The sequence below is a fragment of the Pezoporus wallicus genome, unplaced genomic scaffold (assembly GCF_028554395.1).
Source record: "Pezoporus wallicus isolate ANWC-B61680 ecotype Strahan unplaced genomic scaffold, APGP_CSIRO_Pwel_v1 contig_7073, whole genome shotgun sequence".
NCBI lineage: Eukaryota > Metazoa > Chordata > Aves > Psittaciformes > Psittacidae > Pezoporus > Pezoporus wallicus.
Genome location: NW_026641326.1, coordinates 556,342 through 584,128, shown reverse-complemented (window position 1 = coordinate 584,128; position 27,787 = coordinate 556,342). Strand labels below are relative to the sequence as shown.

The 27,787-nt window shown below is 42.2% G+C and overlaps 1 protein-coding gene across 26 annotated transcripts in view; it reads left to right on the top strand.

Moving 5' to 3' along the window:
- The window catches only part of MAGI1 (membrane associated guanylate kinase, WW and PDZ domain containing 1), a 339,384-nt gene that overhangs the window by 241,992 nt on the left and 69,605 nt on the right, over positions 1–27,787 (top strand). For all 26 annotated transcript variants that reach the window (XM_057422973.1, XM_057422980.1, XM_057422979.1 and 23 more), the window contains exons 3-6: positions 8,349–8,468; positions 20,922–21,128; positions 24,002–24,212; positions 27,613–27,695. In XM_057422973.1, coding sequence (XP_057278956.1) covers positions 8,349–8,468; positions 20,922–21,128; positions 24,002–24,212; positions 27,613–27,695 — 621 coding nt within the window. The remainder of the gene's footprint in view (positions 1–8,348; positions 8,469–20,921; positions 21,129–24,001; positions 24,213–27,612; positions 27,696–27,787) is intronic.

Sequence of the window (27,787 nt, the reverse complement as noted above, 5' to 3'; positions counted from 1 at the left end):
TTCTATTATTCTACTTAAATACGTCGTACTCAAAACTTGTACCAAGCCACATTAAGGTCCAATAGCTCATGAAAACCAGTTTTTAATGCTACACTGTCTTAAGCTCAGCCATTCACCCAAGCATGACAGGGAGCTGATGGGTGTTCTGTTTCTCAGCAGCTAAGTGCCTCCACTGACCAATTCACAGGTTGATTTTGATGCTAGCCCTTGACTTACGAAACTCTCAGACTGGGCTACGTCTTCTCTTTGGCAGTTTCTAAAATCAGATACCTTTGCAGGTAGCCATGAAAAAAGCAGGTATAAAACAAGATGGGTTGTACCTCAGCCAAACTACTTGCTATAATGTGAAAGTACGAGTAAGACAATGAGGTATTTGATTAAAAGTGCTGTTTGTGTGGGAGCGACCCTGCATCCCACATCTCCTATGACTTGTTCCAAAGTAGATTTTAATACCTTTGGCTTGTGGTATTTAATATGGATGTGCACATTCATATGCAATAGTCATCTTAATCCACACTGTGCTTTTCCATAGCTGTTCTGGGCAGGCAGCATAGAGCACTGCTGTGCCTTTGTGTGGTAGGGCTTGAGATGACTGATGTGGGGCAGCCCCTGAGCGAGAACAGCAGCGATCAGGTTAGGCTTGGGTTGAGATCATCTGGAATGAATGTTCTATGAGATTAAAAATAACCAGCTAATAAGGGTGCTCTGTAATTAGCCAGTGTGTGTATTTCATTTACCCTCCTCAGCTTTAGCCTTTTCAAAGAGAAACAGAATTTCGAGGACAATTTTTACATAGAAGAAAAGTGGTCCTTTTGAAATAAAGGTGTGTGTCATCACTGAGCGTCATCTAGACTTCTAAAAATGTATACATGAGAGAAACTGAATGTAAATGCAAGTATCTAATCACCATGCTAATTTACTTTTAACTAATTCAACTTCCCATAAGTCACATACACACACAAATGGCAATTTTCATTCACTTCTGTGCCAGTATTTAAAAGCAGAACATTACAGTGCAATCTCATTACTACGGCTTTATTGATTTATCAAATTGCACTTTATTACACTAATCCATATATTAGGATAAAATTGTGTGTCATTACAGCTAAGGTCTTCTCACCAAGGAGGTACATAGTTTGCTTTTTCATCAGTAGTTCACCATTTAAATTAGTGGATGTCATGCTGTTGGACTCCATGAACACAAGATTAATGGTGAACTCATTAGTTCATGAAGTTTAATCTTCTTGGTGGGTGTCCCACCTCGTGGGAAATGAGAGGGATTTGGCTGCAGGTGTCTGGTGAGGTAACAGCAATCACTCAAAGAGAGAGGGATCCAGGTGAGCTGCTGCTATTGCAAACCCAAGAGCATTTATTTCTTATGTTTTATTTGATGACAGAATGCTCTTTTTTCCCTTAGAATCAAGCAAATAAATGCTCTGAAGGACACATGGAGAGGTTGTAGCTGCATTAGCAGCTGTCACGCTGCAGTAGCACCATCAGTGGTACTTTCCCAGGTCACAGAGGTGCTGCTGAATCTGAATACTTGGCATTGGTCCTTAGGTCCTTTTAAAGTGGCTCTCTTGGGGAATGTGGAAGGGTTTTTTACCTTTACTTCTTCTAGTCATCAAGTAACTGTCGGCATCTTTAAACTGGTATTACAGTCAAAAGCAAACTGCCTCATGTTGAATTGGCTATATGTAGTCATGGCATAATGTTTGGTGACACATACAGACAAGCTTGCAAAGCCCCAATGCAGCAGCAAGTTATTTTTGCCCCTTTTGATCTTTTAGGGCCTGATGCTGATCTGTAGGGTTTTCTAAATCCCATTGATTTCTCTAGAATTAGGCTCCTGAAAACCTTTGATAGCCTGGGTCTGGTTGATCTTGTGCTATAAAATGGAAACAAACTGGCTTTCCCTACCTCAAAACGCTGTAAGGATAAATGTGTTGAAGATTATCAGTGTTCTTACTCAGTGGCAGTTAAGGCCACAGAAATACCCAAAATAGATTTAAAAGGGACAAAAATAACTTGGTGCCTGGAGGGTATACAAACTCTGAGCTGTTGCTGTGTGGCTTGGCTGAATCATTTCCCCAGGGAGACTCCAGGCAGTCAGTACTTCTTTGAGAGAAACAGCCAAGGAGATGCAATTGGATGTGGTGCCTCAGAAAGGGTGAGGGTGGCTTTCACATGCACTGAGGGTTGACCTGCTATTACTTGTCTGCGTGGCTGGCACAGCCCTTTGAGCAAGAGGGGATCCTCACAGGCTGCTCCTGGGGGACCCAGCTTTGGGACCTTAGTGTAGCTGGAAAGGCTGGTACGAGGAGATAGTGAGCTCTTTGTACAAATCCCTTCCACCTCCCCCTGTAGAAGGAAAATTACTTTAGACCACAGCCACAGAATGCATTACTCTGAAATGTGTCTGTAGAAAGACAGGTTTGCCTTGGTCAGCTGTTTTCTGGGTTTAATCAGTCATTCTTGCTGACCATCATGACAGAAAGTTGCTTTTAGAGCTGCAGTTATCTGTGTGGCCAGGAAGAGTCAATCAGCATCTGTTCCTGTGCATGCATCATTAACAGAGCTGTGAATTAATTTCTCATGACAGACCACATTCTCCTTTGGACTGAATTTCTACTCAGCTGCCGAGACATTCTGAATGCTTGTCATGTTCTTGTGGTTTATAGGTATCAAGTCACTGGCTAGTGAAGGGACAGGCATTGAAAATCCCAGAATAAGCTTCCCAAGTTTGGAGTTTCAGGAGGAAATTGCATTTGTAAGTGAAGCATGTTTTGGTTTGTGACAGACCACACCTCTCTGAAACCTTCCTATTTTCATGTAGTTATAACTATGAATTACCTATTCCTATAGGTAAGTGGGATCACATGTGTGTACAGTATATAGTATAGCAGTGTCCAAATACGGTTCCTTTTACTGCTGTTGGAAAAAACCCAGTAGCCTTAGTTTGGATAACTCTGGAAGTCAATGAGATGAAGTAGTTCTGTGTGCGATGTTTTCTTAAAGACAGGTTACACTTTATTTTTTGTTCATGTAGATAAGGCTGCTTCTAATACTGTGCTGCAGATAAGCTCTGACTTAAGCTTGGCTGCTAATCAGGTTCCCTCTTCTGGAGACAGACCAGGTTGTCTCTGTCTTTTCCCTTCTCTGCTCGCCATTAGCAGATCTGTGAGGTTTGTCCTGCCTTGCGGTTATCTGGCACCATAGGTGACAGATGCAGGAGAGCCAAAGCAGGCTCTGCAAATTATCCTGTGACATGAGGGAAGAAGGTGACCTCTAAACACGATGTAGAAGGAAGGGGGCTGGTTTTTTTACTATGTTTCTTCCTCGGTAGAGGGAGATTTTTATCATTGTAGGTGATAAAAGCAGACTCTTCTTGCTGAATGAAAATCAGACTCTTGCTGAATGAAGACTCAAGGACTGAAATACTAGTTTTTGTGAGCAATTACAGGAAAAGCATCCTTACTTCTAAGCCACCTGCAAACAGCCTCTTGGCAAAGCCCCACAACAGCTTGGCAATGCAGCTTCATGAGTCAGTAATATCTCTGCACTCTTCACATTAAAACCTTATTTACTACACTTCTGTTCCCTGTTAGTAATCATCAGTGCCTTGAGTTTGTATAAAATATGCTTGTAGCAACTATATCATTACTTTGAGTGTACAGCTCACGCATTTGTTGTCAAATGGAGGTGGTCATTGAGAGATGAGAAGCAAATGACTTGGTTTTGATCGGCTATATTTTGGTGGCTCATTAGATTATCACTGCCAGCCAGTGGAACTGGATAAGGAGTTTGTAGAAATCATTGTTTTGCAACTGGGAGATGTAGGTATTCTGCCCTGGAGAGGTCAACTTCTAAATGCCTTGCTAGGGGCTATTTTGGTGTATGGTAACAGAATTACTGCTCAAGAACTGTTATAGTTTTAACAAGAAAGTAATTGAAGCGACTACGACCCCTTTGAAGTCTTATTTTTAGATTACAATAAGCAAGATTTTGATTAATTTAGCAGCATGGCATCAGTGGCTATTAACAGCTTAACATGAGACCCTCGTAGATTGATAAGTAGCTGAACAGCCCCTGAATCACATATTAACAATCTGTCCAGACTATATAATTGAGGCTCATGTTGGGTAATTGTCAGTGTGGTTGATAGGCAACACAACAGCAGCAGTTATTTGTCTTTTAAATTGGCACTTAAATTATTCAGAATACTAGTTGATAGTCATCAGTACATCTGAGCCACAGCTCAGTTTTTGTAGGCATGGATGACAAGATTTAATTTAGTTAACTTAAGTACAACACTGGGCTCTGCTTGAGCAAATTTATCTGTGCCTAAAAGCAGTTTCTCAAGTTTGGTCTTCAGCCCATGATGAAATCCCTCTTCTGTGGCCCAAGCGTTAGTGCATCAGTAAACTGGGATGCAGCTAGCTTGGATGTAATAACCAAACCAACACCTGTTATATGAGCCACCCATGTTATATGTTGTAATACCTCCTCAGACCACAAGAGAAGGTAAAACCTGCAATGCTAATCAGTAGCTTTGGGGGTTTTTATTTATTTTCTCAAGTCTGCTGTGGTTGCAGCAGATTTGAGCAATTCCTCTGTCAATTTAATGTCTGTAGCTAGTTCTATATGTTGTGGGGCATTCTAGCCAAATAAGAGTGAAATTTTATGAACCATTAAATGTGCAGAAGGAGCTGGTAACCACTTGGTTTCTCCTCCAGTTCCTTCTTCTTGTAGCATTAGCAATTCAGAGCTAGTCACACAGTGGGACATAGCTCAAATTAATTAGCTAAATTGCTACCTAATGGCAATAAGATTTGATGCCACTTAATATTTCAGTGCAAACGTGGCAGGCAGGTTAACGTATTGAAATATGATTGGCTTGCCTTTTCTAGTGGAGTATCTTAACTCTTGTTTGGGCCATCTACAGCACTCACTGTGCTCAATTAATTCTGCCATTAGCAGCAGTCTGACCTGCCATTAGCTCTGATAAAATGTGCAGTCATCTCCATAGCTGTCTCTTTTAGTGATGACCATTCCACAGTAAGGATGCTGAAATGCCGTTTAAAGGGAGGACACACACAGACTATGCTCTTTACGTAATTAAGTCACATTAATGATAGAAGACTTAATTACAATTTGGAGTTTATCAGCAGCCTGCAATGGTGTTGGGCTGTGCACACACATACTGTGCAGTAGTTGAGCAGTTGTTTCAGGCTGTGGAAGGGCTCCCAGTGAAAGAAGATTCTGATCATTTGTAGTGTCCTGAGCCTGGGAAAAGTCATCAAGTTTTGTTTATGCCCCTTTTGGTTTTCTTTTCTTTCACCCTTTCTTTCTGCCTGCCCTCTCCCCCCACCCTCCTTGTGAAGCAACCCTTCTGGTTTGTTGTAAGTGTGGTTTGTAATCATTGTACACATCCCAGATGGTTCATGAAAACTCTTTGAAATGCCATCTGCCAGGCGTGTGTCCAGCCGGCAGCCTGTCATTCTGCTACAAGAAAAACGGAGGCGGGTTTTCCCTTCCCCCTGCCTTTCTGAATCGCATTCAGTAACACTTGCTCAGATGTGAAGCAGGATAACAGCCCGAGCATCTGCAAGCAATCTTTGCTCTAGACAGCAACATGGGAAGTTGTTGGGTTTTTTGCCTTTGCCCAGATAAGATATCCTAACCAATGCAGGTTTTATTTTCCCCTCTATTTGCTGTCTGGTTTTGTTGCTGAGGACCCACGCGAGGTGGCAAATGTTATCTCTGTGATGTAATGTTTTTCTTTTATGCGGCGACTTGGCGTTTCTAATGCATTCAGCCTGTGTTGCAGGCAATCGCGCTGATAGCGAGCACATCTGCGATTTTTCGACTTGAACATATTCAGGAAATTAAGAACACTGAAATGAAACAAATAGATCCATTTAAATGGCTCAGAGGAATTATGGCAGAGATATAATTGTCATGTCAGATAGGCAGCCAGCGCTAGTAAACTGCTGACTGCAATTTCATCGCTATAAAAATTCAGAAGGAAAAAAAATTATTAATAAAATTCTCTGTGGAATGATAAAGAAAAGAAGGGTTTTAAAAGATAAAGTAAAATGAGTCCAAGTTCCCTGACCTTTGTGTCTCCTGAATGTGTGTTGTCAGTTACTACGAAAAAGCATGTCCCGATCTTTGTCATTTGGCTTGTGTGCAGCGTGGCTCGGGGTGACATTTGACTGGTGCATTCATTGGATGAGGAGCACTGCAGAGACTCATTCTCACTTCCATTGTGCTCCAGGCATGGGACAGCTACAGCACATCATTGGATATACTTATTGCTGAGGCTTTTCATTCTTCTTCCTTCCCTCTCATGTGGGTCTGGTTTAGGGGAACCTTTCCGTGGTTACAGCTATGATGCTCCAGTGAGGGTCCTCACTGCCAGAACAGTGTTGGTGCTTAGGGAGGAGATGCTGTGACCCTTCATCCCACGTTCTGGGTGCATGCACACTCCTTGCTATGCCAGGGAGGGATCTATGTGGGCATTGCCTGCCCGGCTTTGCTGCCTGCCTTTAAATGAAAACACAGGAACTTGGAAAGAGAAGGACATGCAGTGCAGTTCCAGTCTTTCCTTGATCTAGATCTGTGAAATACATCCATCCTCCGTTACAAACCACTCAGTAAAAATCGCTGCAGTCTTACTGTAAAGATTCAAGAATACAAACGCTGAGAAATCAAATCTTTTCAATTAGTAATGAGTAATTCTGCTAGTAGGGTGAAGATACCCATGACCATTTCCATCTCCTTTTTTGCCTTTCTTTCTCCTGCCTTTGCCCATTCATCCAACTGCAAGAGAAGGAACGGTAGAAAAAGCACAGGAGCTTATAGACCATAGAAGGCTGATGGTAAATAATTTAAGAAGAGTGAATTTCTATTTTGAATCAAGGAATGGAGGATGTTAGAGAAAGTGGATGTCTGTCAAGGAAATTAATCTAGTGATAGTCTTTCAAGGGTGTCACGCTGTCATGACTGACCTCTTGAACAGTCTCTCAGATGAATAGGGCATAAGCAGACTTTCCACTTCCCTGGCACTTGAGGAAAACATTTGCCAGATGCAGGCATGGTAAATTTATGCTCTTTCAACTTCTGAGAGCTGGAATCTTCCCAGTTAGTTTCCAGAAGTTCAACTTCTTCATACTTTCTTCAGTCCTTTTATAGAGGGCTCCATAAATTGTATGCACTGATAAGGCACAGCCCAGGGGCCAGAGGAGTCCCACAGAAGTGAGAAATCATGCTTCATTAAATGTTAAGCATGGTTTCTACATCTGTAAAGTTACTCCCAAGCCAGCAGATTGGTTGCAGCCGCAGCGCTTGGACACTTCCAACTCTCTAACACTGCTGTTTCTTTCAAAGTTCAGTTTCTTGTACCATCTGTAAATCTGTCATTTATGTTTATTCTTGGATGCACAGAATCCAGCCATCTCCTATCCCCAGAGTCATGGAAAATAAAGGCTATTGAACAGATATTGATCCTTATCAATTAAGCTGTGCTCAGTGACCTAAAATGCAGTGGCCCAAGCCACCTTAGCAAAAAGTCATGCAATGACTCATCTTATACCATGCTTCAGAGGGCTGTAAATTGGCAGGGTAGAAGTGGTCAGAGCTCTGCTCTCCATGGATGCTGGTTAAATGGTAGAGTGCTAGAGAGAGATGCAGTGTGAATTATTGCTCAAAAGAAAAGGTGTTTCTTGAACTGAAATGAACTTGGAGGTGAACTTCTGTGAGAAGAGTTCGCAGGTTGTCTCCTTAGTGAGCATGTGTGAATGGCGCATCAAAACTCTCAGGGTACATAAATAGAGATAAAATATTAAGAAGAAATAAGGGAGGAAAGATCTTGTTTCTTCTTAATATTTTAAGAATATTTTGTGAGATTAAGTAATATCAGAAATAATGGACACTAGAAAGCAATTTTTTTTTCTCTGAAAATACAGTCTGCAATTTTAGTGAAGCTCAAGTATGAGAGATTGTGCTAATAGCAGGAAGGTAATTGTTGGCATATTCCCAGATACCAACCTCTTCCAGCTGTGCTCCTGCATGTGAAATGGGAGATTTCTTTGCCAGGCAGCCTTTCCGAGAATGTAAAAAACATTGGATTTGGGGGAAACAATTGGTTTCGACAGCTCAAGATCTGTCTTGTCTTGTTCTCACATGGGCTCCTAACTTCTAACTGAACTCTTTTGACACTGCTCTGTCTGGCTCACAGAGCTGTATTTTACAGACACTGTTGTATCTGTATGATCATTTTTTACTGCCCCTTTTAACTCTTGATAAGAAAGCAACTATACTGAGGTGCTAATTTTATCTTTCAGGCACAACCCGCCCTCCAAGAGAAGGAGAAGTGCCTGGTGTGGACTATAACTTTCTGACTGTGGAGGAGTTTCTGGAGTTGGAGCGAAGTGGGACCCTTCTGGAAGTAGGAACTTATGAAGGTATGGAACCACAGGCAGTGAAAAAGCACTTAAAATAACTGTGGTGGTAGCACACCAGACATACATCACCCTCCCTTGAGTTAACCAGCTGAAGTGAGGACCTCACTTTCTTTCCTAGTGCGCTCTCTGTGTAACCTGAGAGGGAATCCCAGTATTGCTGTGCTTTTGCCTTTTCCTTTCAAGTTGACTACCTCAAAAGACTAACTTCAGTAGGGCAGGGATATCTGATATGAAATCCAGTAATGAAATACTGTGGAAACACAGAGAGGCAGTGAGGGAAGATGCATCTGTTCTTTGTATGCACTATGGCTCATCTCCTGTTCACTTGTTCTGCCCTCCTGCTGTCTCTCTTTCCCTTCATTTTCCCTAAGTACACATCCTTCATCACCCAGTTGTCTCTCACTATGCAGCTACATGATGCACTGCTTTTGGCCTTTTTTGTCTTCTTTTTTCTTGGATAATTGCTTCTAACTTCAGTCATTGTGTTGATTCTCTTTATAGCACAGCTTTACAAACAGCAGCATTGAGACAGCCAGGGGGCACTGAAATGTCACCAGGGTGAGAGCAGGAAAAAAGAGAGCTTTTACTTTCAGAGAAATGCAAGGCAAATTGGCCAGATTTGTGTAACCACATCTGCAACCTGTATCCCCTTTACATTGAAAACTCCTTTTGTTTTTTGCTTGGGTTTTTTGTTTGTTTGCTTTTTGTTGCATTTTTATTTTATTTATCATTTTATCTTTTTTTCATATTATTTTATTCCCTGAATGAATTTTATTCCCTTCAAATGTACCTTTTGAGAAGACAATGAAATGTTACAGGTTTGAAAGTTTTTCCAGTATACACCAACTCATTCAGGTCATATTTTCATTTGCAAGAAGTTCATTGGGTCTTTCCATAATACTTAGAAGTTGAAAGCAACTTATTCTTGTAGTCATTAATAAGAAACATGAAATACATTTCAAAATATGAATTACACACAAATAGCCAATGGTCTTTGAAAAGCAGTCATCAAATATGAACAAAAAAGATTGTGACATGTGGGTTTGGTTTTCTAGCTCGAAAAATGTCTCCAAACACTATTTGTTTAAAAACTCCCTTGTAGGGTCACCTTTAAACCTTGCACTTATTCACAGTTGTAGTGTGAAACCTGGTTTGCATAAGGATGCTAAATGTATAACTTGGTTTCACTCCTCCACCCCTTCGAGCTGATTAGCAGCATCAGCACCAATGTTAACGTTCCAGCAGCAGCACTTCTCCAAAATGAGCTTTTTCCTCTCTGTGTTTCTAATTATAACACTAAATTAGTTTTCTTTGTCACGGTGCTTGAAATAGATCAGCAAAAAGGGCCTTGCCATTGCTTCCTGATCCTGATAGTATTTGTTCTGGTGACCTTTCCACTTGGAAAGGCAAAATGGGTAACTGTCTGTAAGCTGGCTCCTGGGACATGCTGGGAATTGGTTTTCAGGAAGTGCTGTACCCATCTGGGATAGTTATAACATGGTTGTTTCATTGCTTATGTGATTACATGCCGCAGCAGCTAAACTGTTTAGATTTCATGTGTTGTTGCTCTTCTGAGTTGCTGAAGATGAGGTTGATTTCTCAGAAGTCTAATGCGTATTTCATTTCTGTGGGTGATAGAAGTGTCTGAACTTTAAAGGAATAATTTGTCAGAAGTGCTGAGAAGCATCTTTCCTTTCTTGACATTGGTGATGCTGGTGCACAGTGGTTCTGGAGAGCTGGCCCATGGAAGGAAAATCAATAAGAATACAGCAAATAATGATGATGCATGTGTACACATATGCATCGAGACACATTACTATTTGATTGTAATGTGAAATAAATAAAGATCATTTTTCACTTAGAGCTTCAAGAAATTATTTTGCTGCCTTCTGAGATTTCTTTAATGGCTTTGTTGTACTTTTTTGGAAATCTTATTTTACAACTGTATTGATCAAGACGGTGTTAGTCTTGGTTAGCCCTTGGGAGATGGTGTGATTCAGTCCTAATGCAGCAATTTTGTCTATAAAGACCACAAAGTAAGTTAGACTTCTAATATCCAAATCTTAAATTTATTGCCCAGCTTTATAGTCTTAGATTTCTTTAATTATAATTTAGTTTATGCTGCATTTTGCTGCCATCTTTTTTGTTTTTTGTTTAGATTTTCAGTGCGCCACCATTGTTGATTGTATTTTTGACCCTGCCAGTGATGGCTTATTCTGAACCAGAGGAATGGAACCCCCCAAAAAGGAAATAATCTTCTCTATCTCTCTTGAAGAACAACGAAATAATAGCTTTAATGCATGGCTTTTATTATTGATAATGCTACCTATTGTTTTGAGTAGGAATCAATTGCAAAGACAGGGTTGCTTTTGATTATAACATAATTCATAGACTCATGGAACGGTTTGGGTTGATTTATGTTTAGATTAGGTAATTTAGAGTTGAAGGAAGGGGAATGCTATGAAATGGAGCATGGAGATGATGAATGGGGAAGTTCTCGTGTGCCCAGCAGCCACAAGCTCACGTGGCTCAAGCAGGCTGGTGGTTTGGGGTCAGGATGGTCCCAAGGTCCCTTCTGGCCCTTAACTTGTAAGGGTCTGCATGTGGTGGTGCAGGCGATGGAGGCATGCCCTGTGTTTGTGTGCTCTGTTTCAGCAGCTGGAGAGGAAGTCTGACCCAAATGATCAAGGTAAAGTTTTGGCGCTACTGGATGACATTTGTTTGCCTTTTGAAGGCATAAAGCCACCTGGATACTGGCACTGTCCCTGGGGAAAACCTTGTGGGAGAAGACATAGCACAAGCATCTGTTTAGTAACAGTTACTGAAGAGAGCTTCTGGGGAGAAAGATTAGAAAACAGGGAGCCATCAGAAGAGAAATAATACACAGGACTGACGCTGATATGGATGCTATTGATTTGGGGAAAAGAAATCAGGCAGAAGAGAACAGTTGGAAACCATAAAAGAGTAGGAGACTGTATCAGGTTTTGAAAGAATAACCTGGGTTTTGAAAATGCTCTAATTGCAAAGAGAGAAATTGGAAGCTGAATAGGACAAAAAGGTGTTGCCTACCTACTGGGCTGCACAATGTCAGTATTATTTGTTCTGGTGCACAGCAAATTGGTTCCTCTGGGCAGTTTTTGATTGATATCCTGGTGAATGCAGTTGCTTTTCTGGTCATCTGTGACCTCCCTGGTGTGTTCTGCACCAAAAATTGTCACAGATAGCACAAGACATTTGAAATCCTTAATTCCTGAGGTTTTCAGTTCCAGTTTTAACATGGTGACTTTAAACATAACACTTAGAAACTTCTGGGGTTTTCCCCTAATAAAAACTTCATGTTGATGACATGAATCCAGGAGCTGGAGCTGAAATCCTGGAAGACCTGCCCAAAGCTCTGATGCTGCCCCAGTGTTGGTGCTTTTGGCACCACATGTGCTGGTAAAGCTTCACCCAAGATGCTCAAGCCAGTTAGTAATTACCATTGACAATTAGGAAGGGAAAAATCTTTCTGGACTGTAGATTGTTTAAGTCTTTGATGGGTAGGAAATCATGATAATTGTAATTTCAGGCATTTATTGACTGCTCCGTCAGGGCATAAAGTACTGATGGATGCATGGAAGTAATTGTGTGGATTACTAATTATTTAGCAATTACTCCTGCATTTGAGTTGTGAACTCTCACAGGGACCCCAAGGAAGAGCAGGACCACAGCTTCTAGATCTTATTCCCATTTCTTCCCCATCTGCTCAGTGGCTCTGGACAGATCAGGTAACTGCTCTTACACTGCATGTTACTGGCCTGGAGAATATTAAAACAACACTTATTGCTCTCTTCATTAATATTTCATCAGATATCTGGTGCCTGCAGTTATCTGCTATTACAAATAGGAGGGAGAGAGTGGAAGTGATGGTATTTCAGAGGGTTGTGCTGAATGCAGACGTGGAGATGGGTGCTGTGCAGAGACACATAGAGACATTAGTGTCGTGTCTGAATTTTGAATGGGGGGGTAGCTGTGTCGCTGGGGTCTGGCAAGGCTGTATTAATGAATGCCTGCCCAGCACTTAGTGATCCTCAGAAGAAAAAGTGGTGCACTTTATAACATGTGAAGGGTTATTACATTATAGAGTATTATTGTCAAGGCATCATCTTTCATTCTTAGGACAAGTGTTATGTGATTGCCAAGAGAAGTAATAAGTAATTTGCATTAGTCTCATGACTAAGATGTAATGGGGTGACCTGCCAACATTTTTAAAGTGTATAAAACTAGCTACTGTAGACAGGGTCTTTGATTGTGGGACTTAATGAGTGTAATAAATTATCTTAAGAGTGCAGTTAGAATTTCAGCTGAAGTAGAGAGGTGTATTCAGCAACATGCTTCAAATTAAGATGCCTTTAGCCTAATTTCTGATGTGCTAGCTCTCCTTGTGTTTCTCTGCAGCAGCCCTGCTCCCCCAGCTGCTTTAGCAAAATGGCTATTTTTTTCTTTGCTGGTCTTCTGGTGTCTTTGCAGCCTGTGGGTCTCACCAACTTGGTACAACCGTGATACGAAATCTGTGTCTGTGACATGCAAAACATGATAGGAAGATGGGGTGAGAAAGGGTGGCAGATGCTGGGGGTGTCCGTGCAGCAGAACAACGTGTTCCGCTTAATGAGATAAGATCCGCTTATTATTGTCTCCACACACAGATTGACTCAATAAATCATAGCGGCTCCTTTAGTACCATTGCAATGTATCATGTCGAATATCCACTTATTAAAATCTGTGCACTGCAGAAAGATTCCTGTTCTATCTTTGGCTTTTATACTTTGCTTTTTTGTTGTTGTTGTCATGGTTTTTTAAACCACCGGTAAGAAAAGACACTTTCTTGAGCATGCACACAATGATCAGTGTTAAGCATGAGTGTTGCTATACTAAGGTGTCATCTGATGGCAGTGCTGCATTCTACAAACAGCTAAAGTGGTAACTGAGTAACTGTCTTTCTCTAAAAGCAAATATTCAAATATGTGATATGGTTTTAGAGTGCTTTAGAATTTCCAGTGACATTCCTGATCACCTTCTCTCTGTGCACTTTCTCAGTGTGAGCTCTGTCTGAAATTGTTCATTAGCAGTCCCGCTTCTCATTGTTTTGGATGCATTTAGAAACAAAAGTGTTGGGGGAAAAGGTTGTTCCCAAACACCTCTGGCAAAAAAATCTACAGTGAACTAGTTGTTTTTCTCCTAAGTTAGTTTTCAGGGGGTATTAAGGGATTATTTAGTCTCTAACCACAGTCTGATGAAGTGCTGAAGGCTGTTCATACCAGTCCCTTGATGGGTGGCAGCCAGGCACATTTTGGCATTGTTTCTTAGTACTGAATGTTCTCAGGACTCTCTAGAAGTGGCTACTCCTCACTGGTGTTACCCAGCTGTGACACGGCTGTGCATCCTTTCTGTACCAGGAGGCATCTGGCCTCTTCGAGCTGTGGCATTTCCCTGCTGCTGCAGAGCTGGCTACCTTCTGGAAAGGCAAGGTGTTAGTGTGACACATCCTCGAGGTGGAAGTATATATATAAATATTTTAAGTACCTGCAAGAAGAAGAGTTGTATATTGCAATGGCTTAACATGGTATTGATTCTAGCAGCCTTGTGCTTAGCTAGGGTGTTTTCCAGCTATTTCTCCCCTCTGCATAAAGCTGAAGAAACCTTCTACTTCTCTGCATAAATCATGCACAAGCACATGCTTATTTATGTTCACTAATATTTTTTATCTGTTTGCAAGTGGATATAGCTGTTCCTGTAATACAGCTGGGCTCAGGAAACACCCGGAGCTTCCACAGTCATCTCATGCCTCATAGAATCATAGAATGGTTTGGGTTGAAAGGACCTTAAGATCATCTAGTTTCAACCCCCCTGCCATGCTAACAAGGTCTTACTGCTTCTGTATGTCTTTGCTTTGTTTTAGAGATTTTTCCATGCATTAAATGTGCTTAGATGCAGCTGTACATGAGAGTTAACAGTAGCATGTGGCAGTACCTTGTGATATCTCAACATAGGAAAAATCAGGATAAATGAGACTGATTTGATCTGTAGGTGTCTTTCTGCTATTCTGGCAATTGCCTATAAGGACAGTAATCACAGTCTATGCTAAATTTCAGACAGAAAATGCAATATGCTGTCATGGTTTAGTCCAGTGGGTAACTCAGTACCATGCAGCCTGCTCACTCCCTCCCTCCCTTTCTCCCCCCACTCCTGGAGGGATGGTGAGAATTGAAAGAACGTAAGTCCCACGGGTTGAGGTAAGAACAGTTCAGTAACTAAGGTATAACACAAATCACTGCTGCTGCCACCAATAATAATAATGATAAGGGAAATAACAAGGGAAGAGAATACAACTGCTCACCACCCTCCGACCGATACCCAGCCTGACCTGAGCAGTGATCTCGCCCTTCCGGGTGACTGCCCCCAGTTTATATAGTGGGCATGATGTGCTGTGGTATGGAATACCTCTTTGGTCAGTTTGGGTCAGGTGTCCTGTCTCTGCTTCCTCCCAGCTTCCCCTCCTCCCTAGCAGGGCATGAGACTCACAAAGTCCTTAGTCAGAGTAAACATTACTGAGCAGTAACTAAAAACATCGGTGTTATCAGTGCTGTTCCCAGGCTGAAAGTCAAAATCACAGCACTGCACCAGCTACTAAGAAGGAGAAAAACGACTGCTACTGCTGAACCCAGGACATATGCATATTGTGACATTTTGAAATCTAACAGGAAAGCCAGTACAATCTTTCAGTTAACCTCACCATTAATAACTGCAAAAGTTGACAGAGAATCCACTACTTAAAGCAAATTGTATTTGCATATATTGTAGGTTAATTTCTTGGAGATCTCTTTCATTGCCTGTGTGTTGCTTCCGATCCAGATGCTGTATCTGCGGCCTCCTCCTGGTTGCCTGGATACTCTGAATTTCCTCAAGGCAATTGCTAATCAATGTGCAGTTGCAGCTAGGTGAATCCCACAGACAGCAGCCAGATCTGTCATCTAAATGTAGAAATCTGTAGCAGAATGCGATCTGGGAAGAGAACAGACAAAACACTGTAGCAGGAGCTCTGCTCCCAGGAATCTATTCAGCCTGTGCTAATCAGACACGAGCACTCGTGCTGGATTAGATGAGCAGAAGCTCTTTGCAAAAATTAAGGGTCAATTATTTTGGTTCTTGTACAGTGCACAGAAGAGCTGCATCTTGGAAAACAATTACATTAATAATTACATTTAAAGTCTTCTTTGTCAAGGCCTTGCTTAATTTTGCTGCTTATCTCTGAGTCTCTTTCCCAAAATACCCACTTGTATTAAGACAGTACGCTATGAACTGCTTTTTAAAGCACGAGCTTTTAATGGAGCCCTTGTTAACACAGAGTGGTAGCTCTGAAGATCAGATGCAGTTCTCATGGATGCAGGGTTCTCTGCACTACACAGAGGCTTTTGAGTTTCTTGGGAGTTTTATAATTGCAAAATTATGCCTCACAGTAAGGGGTCAGTAAACAGGGAGAACTCAGCTTGGTCCTTTCCTGAGAAACAGATCACTCCCAGGCCTAAATCTCATCACACCAGAAGTGCAAGACAAGTTCTCCTCCCCCAGAAAAACTGAGCAGCTGCTGCAGAGCCAACACCTACAAATTAGAGTAACTAAAATATACATTTTGGGACCGCATTCTTCAAGTGATGTTATACCATTAGGACTAATGCTCAGGCTCAGACTTGACCTTGCACACAGCTTCTCTGCCTTCTCACACCTCTCCATGTCAGGTCTGCTACCCTGTCCCAACCCCAGCAGCCTCTGTGGTCTCATCTTCCCTCTCTGCAAGGTGAAACATCTACTTTTGTATCCATTCCACTTTAGACCCTTTTAGAATGTGTCTTTGCTGTTGTTCAGTTCTGCCTGTTCCAGAAACAGCATCTTTGATGGATGGAGTCCTTTCAGCTTGGATTGAATTGCATGGTGCTTAGCAAGTTTTTATGGATTAGATTCATAGTTATTTACTTAAGGGTAGCTAATTGGTGTATTTTTGTGAATTACATTTCAAATTCCAGGTCACATAAACAAGTTTGTGAATTTTCTGCCTGTCAGGGGAATGTTTAATAGGAATGTTTTGTTATTTTGAAATACAAGGCAAATTTTCCATTAACACTAGGTTTCTAAAATATAAAAAGGAAGTTCTCTTGGCTGACAGCATTGCTTGAATTCATAAGCTGCAGGACAGGGTAGAAGCTACTGTAGATTGCTTTCATTGATTATGATCACTGCTTGAATTGGCAGAGAAAGAGGTGTTACGATGAGAACTTGTCTTATTATTGTGATTAGCTGTTACTAAAGTCTAATTACTGCACGTGATGCTAAAACGTGTAAGATGCTGACACTCAGAGATAAGGAGATGAAAAGAAACCCATTTATTCCCAATAGCTATTCTGTTTTTTTTTCATTATTATTGTTATTTTTATGCACTCTCCCAAGTGGTGCTTTACAGTGCCTGGAGTGAGTCATGGCTTTGGCTGCAAAAGCTGCCATCAGACTCTGGTTGTGGTTAAATAAGTTGTAAGCACCAAGGGACTGAATAAAATAAGGGTTAATGAAAGGTGATGACACGGAATTCAGTTAATGGCATGTGCATCTGCTGAGTGAATGCATTGTTATTAGCTATTAATTCAGTTGCTGTAGGCAGGATTCAATTGTGAATGAGAGGAAGGTGAAGCTTGGAAGCCCGGTTCCCATAGGAATCAGACATGGGAAAGTGCCATTTCTGAAGCAGTCCTGGCTGCTTCAGATTGGCATTTCCACAGGAAAGTAGAGGTTTTCCCATTGTCTTGATCCAGAAATCTCCGTTATTTAGGATACAGGCTGCTCTGTTCTGTCTTTGAGACAGCATTTTAAGGGCACAGTCCTTAGAAGTTCTGCAGAGCTTCACCTGAGTTCAGCAACCCAGGGAGTCCTGCCATAACTGCTGTGCTGAGTTTAATAAGTGTTTTGAGATCCTCTGGGATGGCAGATGCTCATGTATGCACATGTAACATGCTGTTAATAATTAGAGCTGATTGGATATTCAGTACAAATTACACTGGCTATGAAGTTAGCCCCTTCTTTTAGGCTTTACAGGTGTTTCACAAAACACTGTTAAAGCATATTTTTAAATGTATGCTTTTTCATAAACATTGATCAATTTGAATAAGTAATGTCAAGTCTGAGTGTTTTAAAACACTTGCTGATCTGTTCACTGTATCAGTTGTTAATGGTGCATGTCTGCATTTCTGAGTCATAAGGTAAATATCTTTCCAATTTATAGCATTAGACATGAGTTTTGATGATTTTCAAGTGCTAGTCCTTCCTACTGTTGTGTCTGCCCCCACGTCTGGGCCCACGTGCTTTGTCTTCAAAAAGAACTACTTAGAGAAGAGAAATAGGTCTGCTTGCATCTAGCAAATGTGAAGAAAAGAGTATTCCCATTTTCTCTTATTCTCCATGCCACCTGGAAGCTGGGTTGTAGCTTTCTTTTGCAGTTTTTCATCATGAGCTCAGTTGTTTCCCAAACCTGAATGTCCTTGTGTGAATCTGATGGAAAAGATGTGGTTTTTTTGGAATATTGACTCGGGCTGAATCTGCTTCCTGTGGAGGAAAAAGGAAAGTTCAGCCCCCATGGCTGCGTTTCCTATATTCTGCAAAACAAAATCCGCACATGCAGAGCCATGTTCAGGTTCAAACTCATATTTGCTCTGTGTTCATACACACTTGCAGGGATCTTCTAAGACAGCACACTGTGTTGGTAGAAAGTAATTATTCACTAATAGCAGTACCAACAACCATGGCTGGTTTGAGATGTGATTAATGATTTTGGTGTAAGCAAATCTGAAATGCTTTAGAGAAGCCTGGTTTTCTGCTGAGGAACAGCTCGCTGTGAACTGTTAGGAGCTCCAGCCTTGCTTGTTGCTAAAGGAACTGAAAAGGAGCAAAACTCAAAGATAAAATCTCTGTAATTGAAGGAGGGGTGGTAACATCTGTGCTATGTTCTTGTCCAGGACAGATGAAAATCCACACTAGCAACATCTGTATGTCCCCTTCATTCACTTTGTTGCACCCATCACAAAAAGATTTAACCATTTACAACAGATCTGAAATAAATTCCCCGCAAAGGAGGGATGTGCAGTGCCATAAATAAAAGCTGTTCTCGCATATATGGCACACACGTGGTGCTTTCTGCTTAGCAGTTAACATCCTTAGAAAACACACATTTTATCTGGGGGAAGAAAACAACAAAAAAAAACAACTCAGAAAACCCCAGCGTGGCAGCATTCTTCAGGAGAAATGCCAAAGAGGATGGGAGGAAGGGTTTTCTGCCCACCTACCTTGCATTTTCCCTTTGCGCTCTCCCCCATTCCTCCTCTTTTTGCATAAAGTACTCCTGCAGTATGTAGAGCATAAGAATCATTTCTCTAGCAGAGACTGCAACCTGCATGAGAAGCCTCCATCCCCATTAGAGGCTCTTTCCAGAAGTAATTTCCTTCTCCCTATAAATTATGCATCAATGTACATTTAAGATTCTGAAATGATGAACAGAAGATGAAAGCATTGCAGAGTGTTGCTGCTCCTATGGAGCTGATTCCACGACATTGTATACAGGCTCAAACACACCTTGTTAAGACAAACCTGCACATGTTGCTGTCCTAGTACTCCAGCTGTAAAAGCATGGAGATAGGACCTCCTCTGACTTCTCCATCCTCAGCTCCATAAGAAGACTTCTCCTCTTCCTGGGAGGATGTGAGTGGGAAAGACAGCAAATTGTGTCTGAAGTGGTTTTCTCGGGTGGTCTCCCTTGCTCCTGATGTGTCTGGAGACCTTCCAAAGTCACAGGTTGAGTTCTGTGAGTGCTGAGACATGCATGATCTCTGTGGTCTTATCCTAAAGCTAACAAACCACACAGCTCTGAGGTTGTAAGGGAACTAGATGCTCTAATGGCAGCTGAATCAGCTAAAGAGGTGTTGAGGTTAGCAGCTAGTACTTCCAAACTGAAATAAGGGTATGTCATTGTGAGCCTTGAGTGTGTGATGGTGAGCAGTGTGTTGCGTGAGTGGCAATACTGCATAAAGTGCTTGGCTGACTTTTAAATTCAGTGTCATATTCCAACGTATGAGCGACATTGATGGCTTCTGCAACATAAATATACATGCATGTGTATGTAAGTAAATTAAAGAATCTTTTTTAGCACAGATGAGGTTTCAAAGTGCCTTTGCAAAATCTGCCTTTGGCATGTGGTTTCCATTTAGTGTAACAGAGTTAATAAAGGGGCATGTACACTTTCTGGAGAATTAATATTAAATATGCAACTTAATTATTACAGAAAAGAATGTAGTTCACATCTGTCTGCTACAGGCAGGGGCACCTTCCACAAGACCCAGTTGCTCCAAGCCTTGTCCAATCTGGCCTTGAACACTGCCAGGGATGGGCCAGCCACAGCTTTTCTGGGCAAACTGTGCCAGTGCCTCACCACCCTCATAGGGAAGAACTTAACTTCCCTTCCCTCCAGAGTTTGCTTTTCTTTATCATCCTTTCCCTCCTGCATGTCATCGGCACTACACAGATTGGTGTTGTCAACAAACTTCCTGAGGGTGCACTCAATCCCACTGTCCATGCCACCAGCAAAGATGTTAAAACAGTCTTCTTGTATCAGCGAACCTATGCTTATTCTGTGTTTCTTCCATGATCACTTAAAGTGACAGCAAAGCATCACAAGCACTTTGCACTGTTTCCATCACATCTGGTGATGCTGCTGAGATTTGTGTAACTGTGGGTGCATCTTTGTCCCTTCAAGTTTTGCTCCGAGGTCTGCTTGTTCAGTTCTACCCAGATTGACCCAACTGGAGTTTCCTGTTCGAAGAAAGCCATGCTATGTGGTGTCTTTCCTTTTCTCTCCTTTGACAAAGTTTTCTTTTAGGATTTTTTCTTTAAATGCAACATCTACCCTAAAAGAACCTGTGTATTAAAGCAGGCCACTGAGCCTTTCATCACTTCTTTGGGTGATAGCAGTCATGAATTTTTTATTTGCTGCAGGGCTTACTCCAGATCTGCCACAGCATTGTGTGGGTGCACGCATGTAAAAAGGCTACTAGTTGAAATTCAGATGTAACAAGATGAAGTTTTGCTATTCACCATGACTGCCTTTTGTTTTAGCCCTTGTATGCTCAGTGCACCTAAACAATGCAACCATTGCTTCTACTTTTAGAGTCAACAAGAGTAACTTTAAAGGCAAGAAATATTTCGATGTCTGCTTTCAAGATGAAATATGTGCCCCCAGAATGGGAATAGTGTGTCAGTTTATTTATTTCCTTATGGGTGGGGAGAGACAGATTTTAATGGAACTGAAAATAAAATACAGTCGAAATCTTGCTGCTATAAACTGCTCCCTTTTGAAGATGCAAATGTGTTTCTACTGCCTAGGTAACTATTATGGAACGCCCAAGCCTCCCAGCCAGCCCCTCAGTGGGAAAGTGACTTCCACCGATGCTTTGCAAAACCTACAGTCTGGCTCCAAGCAGTCGACTCCAAAGCGAACCAAGTCTTACAATGATATGCAAAATGCTGGCATAGTGCATACAGAGAATGAGGAAGAGGATGATGTACCTGAAATGAGCAGTAGCTTCACAGGTAAAACAAAACTATCATGGTCCGTCAGCTAGGATACATGGGGAAAGGTTTTGGAGGGGAATTTTTGGGAGGTTTGGTTTCCTGCAAAGCTGTCAGTCACAGCCAACACCACCTGAATGGCTGATGTCCAGGTATCACACGCACAGTCGTGTCTTCTAAAAACACCTTGTGGGGTTGAGCTGCAGGAGACAAAACTGAGGGAAAGTTCAGATCCAAAAGTTCAAATCCATTAGAAAGCTCAAGGGTGAGTTGAGCTGTGGTTGACAGTTACAAATAATAAGAAATGACTCAGACCAGGAATACATTTGAAGTTAATATTGGTCCTTCCTTAATACATCTCTGTCATTTCCCCTTCCTTGCATCTAGAGATAGCCGGTCACATACAATTACGAAGTACCTTCCAGCAAGCTGGGGGTTGCTTGCTGCAGGAATGAGGTTTGAAGCATAAGTGCAAGCTTTTTATTTTGTGAAGGCTCTGTGTCTTGCTGAACAGAGATCTGACTCCCACTGTGGCTGCCATTGAGCACTGACTGAAAGATCACTGGAAAATTTGCAGTTTAAAGCCAAGTGCTGTGCAGCCAGATTCAGTGCAAAATGCTGTTGGAGATCAGCTGCATTTCCAGAGGTATCAACTGGAAGTTTGTTTAGCTCTGAGGAGCAAGAGCTTTTCCCCATGTCTGCAATCCTGGTATTTGTTAGTGCTTAGAGCGTCATTTCCTCAGCTCAGTTTCAAGCACTAAATTCATTTTCCTAGCTCCCTTTGAAGGTAGCACTTAGCAAACAGCTTTATCCACCCCTCTGAGCCTTTCACAGCTGTTTGCTGTGGGTGCCCACCGTCACTGGCACTAGGTTCTTTTTCTTTCTCTCAGTTCCTCCCACCATGACAGTTTTCCTTCCCAGCCTCTAATGGGTCATTGTTAGCTGTCATGCTGGTTGCTACCTGCCAAAGTCCTAACATCTGTAGAGCTTTAAAAGGATTTAGGCTGAGATTTAGTTTTGGCCTTTTCTGACCAAACTGTCAAATGGCTTTGAGGGTTGTGCTCTGTTTGGCTGCTGCCTGTTACATATATGCATATTCCAACCCAAGTCATTCCTGAGCGGTCTGATTCCTCCCAGACTGGAGTCTCTGTCTGTTTACCATCTCTTCTACAAAGTTTTGCACTGAGGGTATTTTCTCGCATGTCATGACACTCCAGCAACCTCAGTCCTTGTCACAGGATCTGTTTTTGGGAGGAAACTGGTGGGAGATTCTGTTTGACCTTCTTGCTTTCCGAGTCAGTTTGGTGCCCCTGAACTAACTTGAGCATCATTTCTCTTCCTGTTTTCCTTCGCAAGATGTAATACTGAAAGATGCAGCTCATTTGTCACAGCGTTATCAAACCCTGGCCCCTTGCCTCCATTAAATGGGCACAAAGTCAAGAAAAAGTCTCATATACCAAAGTGATTCCTTATGCTTAATTCACACGATAGTGTGCTAGCCATATTAAAATGCTCCTGCTTCCTTAGAAGACCTCTCGGTGACTTGTGCTTTTCAAACTTTGGCATGTTTACTCTCTCAGTCGTCAGCTGGCGATGATTCATTTATGCTTCTTTATCTTGTCATCTTCTACCTAAAAATATTGAACACCAGGAAGGATAGAAAACAGGCAGCTGAAGGTGTTGGTATAGTCTAGATGTTTCTTCCCCCACTTCTTCTCCTTTGTTATTTTCATTAGCTTGTCTTTTTGCAGTAGCGGCACACAGACTACAGTGGTGCAGGAGCTACAGTTAACGACCCCCAAAAACCAAGGCTGTGAGTTGAGGAAGTCAGTGGTCCCTGGTCTGGAAAGCGGAGATGAGGTCTTGGCTGTGAAGCCTTTTCAGTCCCATTAGTTTGGGATTGAGCGTGACACTGATGTCTCTGTGTTTTGCTCAGTGTGTTGCCTGCTGCAGGTACCGGGGCTGGTGGTCTCAGGTGATTTGGAAGTACTGCCATAAATTTTCATCACCGTCAAAAGCCAAACATAGAAAATCCATTTGGTACCCACGGGGTAGTTTTAGAATTTGTCTGTTATTGCCAAAACTTCTCTGTGAAGGAATTACGGGCACAGACCTGGTTTTTGGAGAGCATTTACTGTGATTGGGGTGAAGGGAATGAGCAGCACTGTTTTATGGATACAGCTCAAAACTGCACAGATATAAGCAGCAGGGATATTTCCTTAGAGGGAGAAGGGCCAGATACACTATAAAATACTCCTGAGTGACTTTGACTGGAAGGATACAGTGATGAGCTGTGGCATAAACCTCTTCAGACAGCAAGATCAGGCAGTAGTGAGCAGCAAACATGTGGACATGCGGTGTAGTCCTGGCATTCATTTTAATTTTTAATTTAAAGAAGATTCCCTGCATGAAGGACTTTCACCATTAGCTTGCTGATTCTGAGCTTCTGGCTACCTTCTGCACTTATAAAAAACTCCCCTTTTGATCATTCTTCAAAGAGGACATTTTATTCTCCTAATCCCTGTCCCACAATTGGCACTGCAGGAGTGAACCTGTAAGCTTGCTCAGAAACCCATTGAACTCCTCTACATCAGTGAGGCCTGGCCTCAGACAGCTTGGAAGACTTTGGTGCCTATTAAAGCGAACACAGTAGCTGATCACAGCTTCTGATTTGTGCTGGCGAGGGTCTGGCTGGCAGAGTATGCGTGGGTAAAGCAAGCTCATCCCTGCTGGCAAAAAGACTGCAAAGGCTCTGCCCTCGGTTCATCTGTTGTGCTGCGTTGTGAATTAAAAAAGCAAGGAGGGGAAAACCATAAGGAAAAACCCAGAGAAGCAAATGGGAGGAGAAAAAGACTGATTTTTTTCAATTTTATTTGTGTTTGTTTATTCCACAGCAGCGTCTGGTGACCAAGACGAGCATAATCCGCATATCGTAAGAGAGACAGCCCCACCGTCTGTGATTGAGAGCCACACCAACGTTCCCACCACGGAACCGTCTCAGAACCTCCCTCAATACCTACCTCCTTCTGCCGAGGATAACCTAGGTCCTCTGCCAGAAAACTGGGAGATGGCCTACACCGAGAGTGGAGAAGTCTATTTTATAGAGTAAAGCACATTTTTATTGTTCTAATTCCATCTCTCTCCCTCTCTCTCTGGGCATAAGTAAATCTCCATGGATGCATTTTGTGTGTGTATTAAATATTTAGTGTATACGGTTATGCTGCAGAGCTCTAAGTTCTTTCCTGCTTCTGAAGGGATTTTGCATTTCCTGATTGGATTAACAACCAAATTACTCCTGAGTTCAAAGTCAGAGGGAATTGCTTGTTTTATAAGGGTGGTTAAAAAAGCGACAGACACTTGTAAAATATGGGCCAGTTGTTTTCACGTGTGGAGTGAAAGCTCCTAATTGAAAGGGCTGAAACATTTCTGAAGCCTGCCTCTGTGCAAAATGCAACAGAGAGAATTTCTCAGGTCACATGAAGCAGAGCTGGGGAATGGACTTTGTATGTTGTCCTCTCATCAGAGCAAATGGGCCAAGTGTGTTAACATGCTCCAGCAGTTTGCAGGAGGAATAGCTCAGTGCAGAGTAGGCACAGGAAGTTTGGAAAAGAAATACCTCGTGCTCTGCAGTCTTTGCTGAAGAGCTGAGTGCTGACAGCAGCTCTATGATGATATTGATTTTTTAGGCCATAAATAATAGTCTCTAATTATACTTGTCTAGATTTATTGAGATAGGGGTAACTTACAAATGGGACCTGTTAGTGGAAGGGTTTTCTTGCACAGAGTTTAGCTAGACATTAAAATTCAATTAGCTTTTGAAACTCTCGAGTCCTTGGCTGCCTAAGTAGAGGAGGAGGGTGAGGAATTGATTTTGGATTTGATGGTCTGTTTAATGCAGTCTTGGGAACTGAGATCCTCTGTCTGTGTACCAGGAGCCAGTAGCCAGTTAGTACAGAAGAACCTCCTCTGCTAATGCTCCTTCAGGCACTCCAGAGAATTATGCTGGGTAAGGGCACTAAGGGGAGCAGTCCTGCTTCATCATCAGGAGAGGAGACTTTTGGACAGGGCCCAGGAAAAGTTCACCAGAGCAGGTCTTCCCTTGGCTGCAATGACACAAGAACACATCAGAGAAGGTCTGGGGGGCATGAAGAGCACTGCAGATGCTCTTCCGCCAGCTGGGAAAGGGCTGCTGCAAAAAAGGCCATTTTCCACAGTACTCTCAATTACCTGAAGAGGCTCCACCGACCCCCTAATGCAAGCCAAAGTCTAGAAGGCACAATGCAAATTCTCCTCAGCTGCCTATCAGGTGAAACTGAAATGTGCTTATTATCCCAAACACGGTATTCTGCCCCTCATTATTCCTCGGGGTGCCTCATCCTTTGATGTGCTTTCTGGCTTTAATGTATATAAAACAGCCTGAGTAATAGCCCATCCAGCCTGCCGTTTTCTCCTCTGAAGGAGGATGGATGATGAGCACTAAATGCTGCCCAAGCAGCCGGTTGCTTCCCTTTTTGTACCTATGTGTGCCCCTGCTGTCATACTTCAGCCAAGGGTTCAGCTGCTGCTGACAGCAATTTCCCCCAAACCCAGCCTCACAGCTGCTATATTCTCTGTGCATGTGTGTTCTCTTACCAATGCAAGACTAGCACCTTAAAGAATTTGTTAGACCTTTTACAGGAGAATCATATATGTGGTGGAAGAATGTAGCCTGCATACATAACTGTCTGTCTGACATGAAAATCTGGTAGATCACCAGCTGCTTCCTTCCCTGAAGCACAAATTGACCATTTTGAGGATGAAGATGCAGAAGGGGTGATTTTGTGCAGGTTTTTGTGTTAGTGGATGTAGCACTGAATGACTGCAGTTCTGCTCATTCTAAGGACACCCTGAGCCTAGAAACTATTTAGTCTGATTTGTATCAAGAGAACAAGCTAATGGGCTGTGTGGACCTAAGCTGGTTCAGATGCCTGTACTGTCATCTAGAGCACTTCAGGTTATCGAGTCTGGGTGCTGAAGGGAACGGTGTGGAGACATCTGAGCTGCTTACACAGAACCAGCGCAGGTCCTGTGGAGCCAGTTGTGTGTTGGATAACCTATGGCTTGTAGCTGGAGCAGTTTGTCTCCTGAGATGTTTCCATGCTGCTTTAATTGGGATTTTCATTACCCAAAGTATCCCCATCCCTCATTACCCTGCATGTAGATCTGGGCATGTTAACAGGTCTAACATAAACTTGTCCCTCTTGAGTGCTTGATCTGAAAGGTGTCCAGCTAAACTTTCTGTGCGTCAGCAAACCACACTGTGGAGGGCCTTTAGTTAGCAAGGCAAAGTTACAAGAAATGTGCAAATATTCTACTGTTCTCCTCACACCATCCTCTTTCTCAGCTAGGCTACAGACTTTCTTACGTATAAGTTGGCAGAACCCCTTGGTTCTGCTTGGCTTGCTGAATTCTGCCATTCACTTTTCTAGTCGGCAGTCGATTGCTCTGAAGCTTACAAAAGGATTAGACACATTAGCTCATCCTGCCTCAAGGAGGGCTGAGTAGTAAGAGGGGGTAAACCCCCTCTTCTTGCAGTCAAACGCAAGTGTGCTGGTTGGTTATTAGTTCCTCAGGGATCATAGCCCTCATTACAGCATTTCCAGCATCACAAGACTGTTGTGAGGCTAAGGTTAAGTTTGTAAGCCTCTGAGACCTTGAAGGAGAAGTAAATAGCATTACTACAATATTGAAACTTAAAACTGTTAAGCAGTGTCAAAGGCTAAGCTAGATAAATGATACCTCAGGGACTGGAGGGATATATTTGCAGGTTATGTTTACAATGATATCAAGGGTGTAGAAGAGGCATTGTGTTACGAGATTGTCTGCGTATGCAAGTGAAATGATTGGAAAAAATAGTTTCTAGAAACATGTATTTTAAGCCTGTTTACTATGCAGCGTTCACCATTGGGACTGGCATCACAGTACAGTCGGGTCTTGTAGAAAGGAAGAGTTGAAAATAAAGCTGTTCAACTTCTATCAAAGGCTTTGGCAGAAGATTTTTATTAGTGTAATTAAAAAGTTTTAACTGGAAATTACATTTTCGACTGATGCTTGGGTCAAATCCAGACATCTCAGAGGTCGTTCGTAGGAACAATCACTGCATGGATTAGGGAAGAAGGGAAACTTGTCATCAGGAGGCAAATAGCTCAGAGACAGCTCCTGGAATTAAGAGACAAACCTCCAAAAGTTTGGAAATGAATATTCTAGTATTACAGCTTTCATGTGCATCCTCCCAGTGAGGAATGCTGATTTGTGTATTTTCACTTTTCATCTTTGTGTTTTCAAGACCAAGATTCTTGTGATTGGTTGACTGGTTTGTAAAGCATCGAATTGTAGTTCTGTTTCTTCTGAAGCAAAAGTATGCCTTCAGGCCTGTTGAATAATAAAGAGGATATATACTTCTATGTCACTGATACTTGAGCTCTGTAATCTTAACAAAGGTCATATTTCCATTTTTGGTTTCCAGCCATAACACAAAAACAACATCTTGGCTAGATCCACGGTGCCTGAACAAACAGCAGAAGCCTCTAGAAGAATGTGAAGATGATGGTAAGAGACTGAAAATAGTGAAATAATAATGTATTTGGTCCATTTCTAGATGGCTTTCTTCCTTTTTCCCCTTTCCAATAACCTGTGTTCAG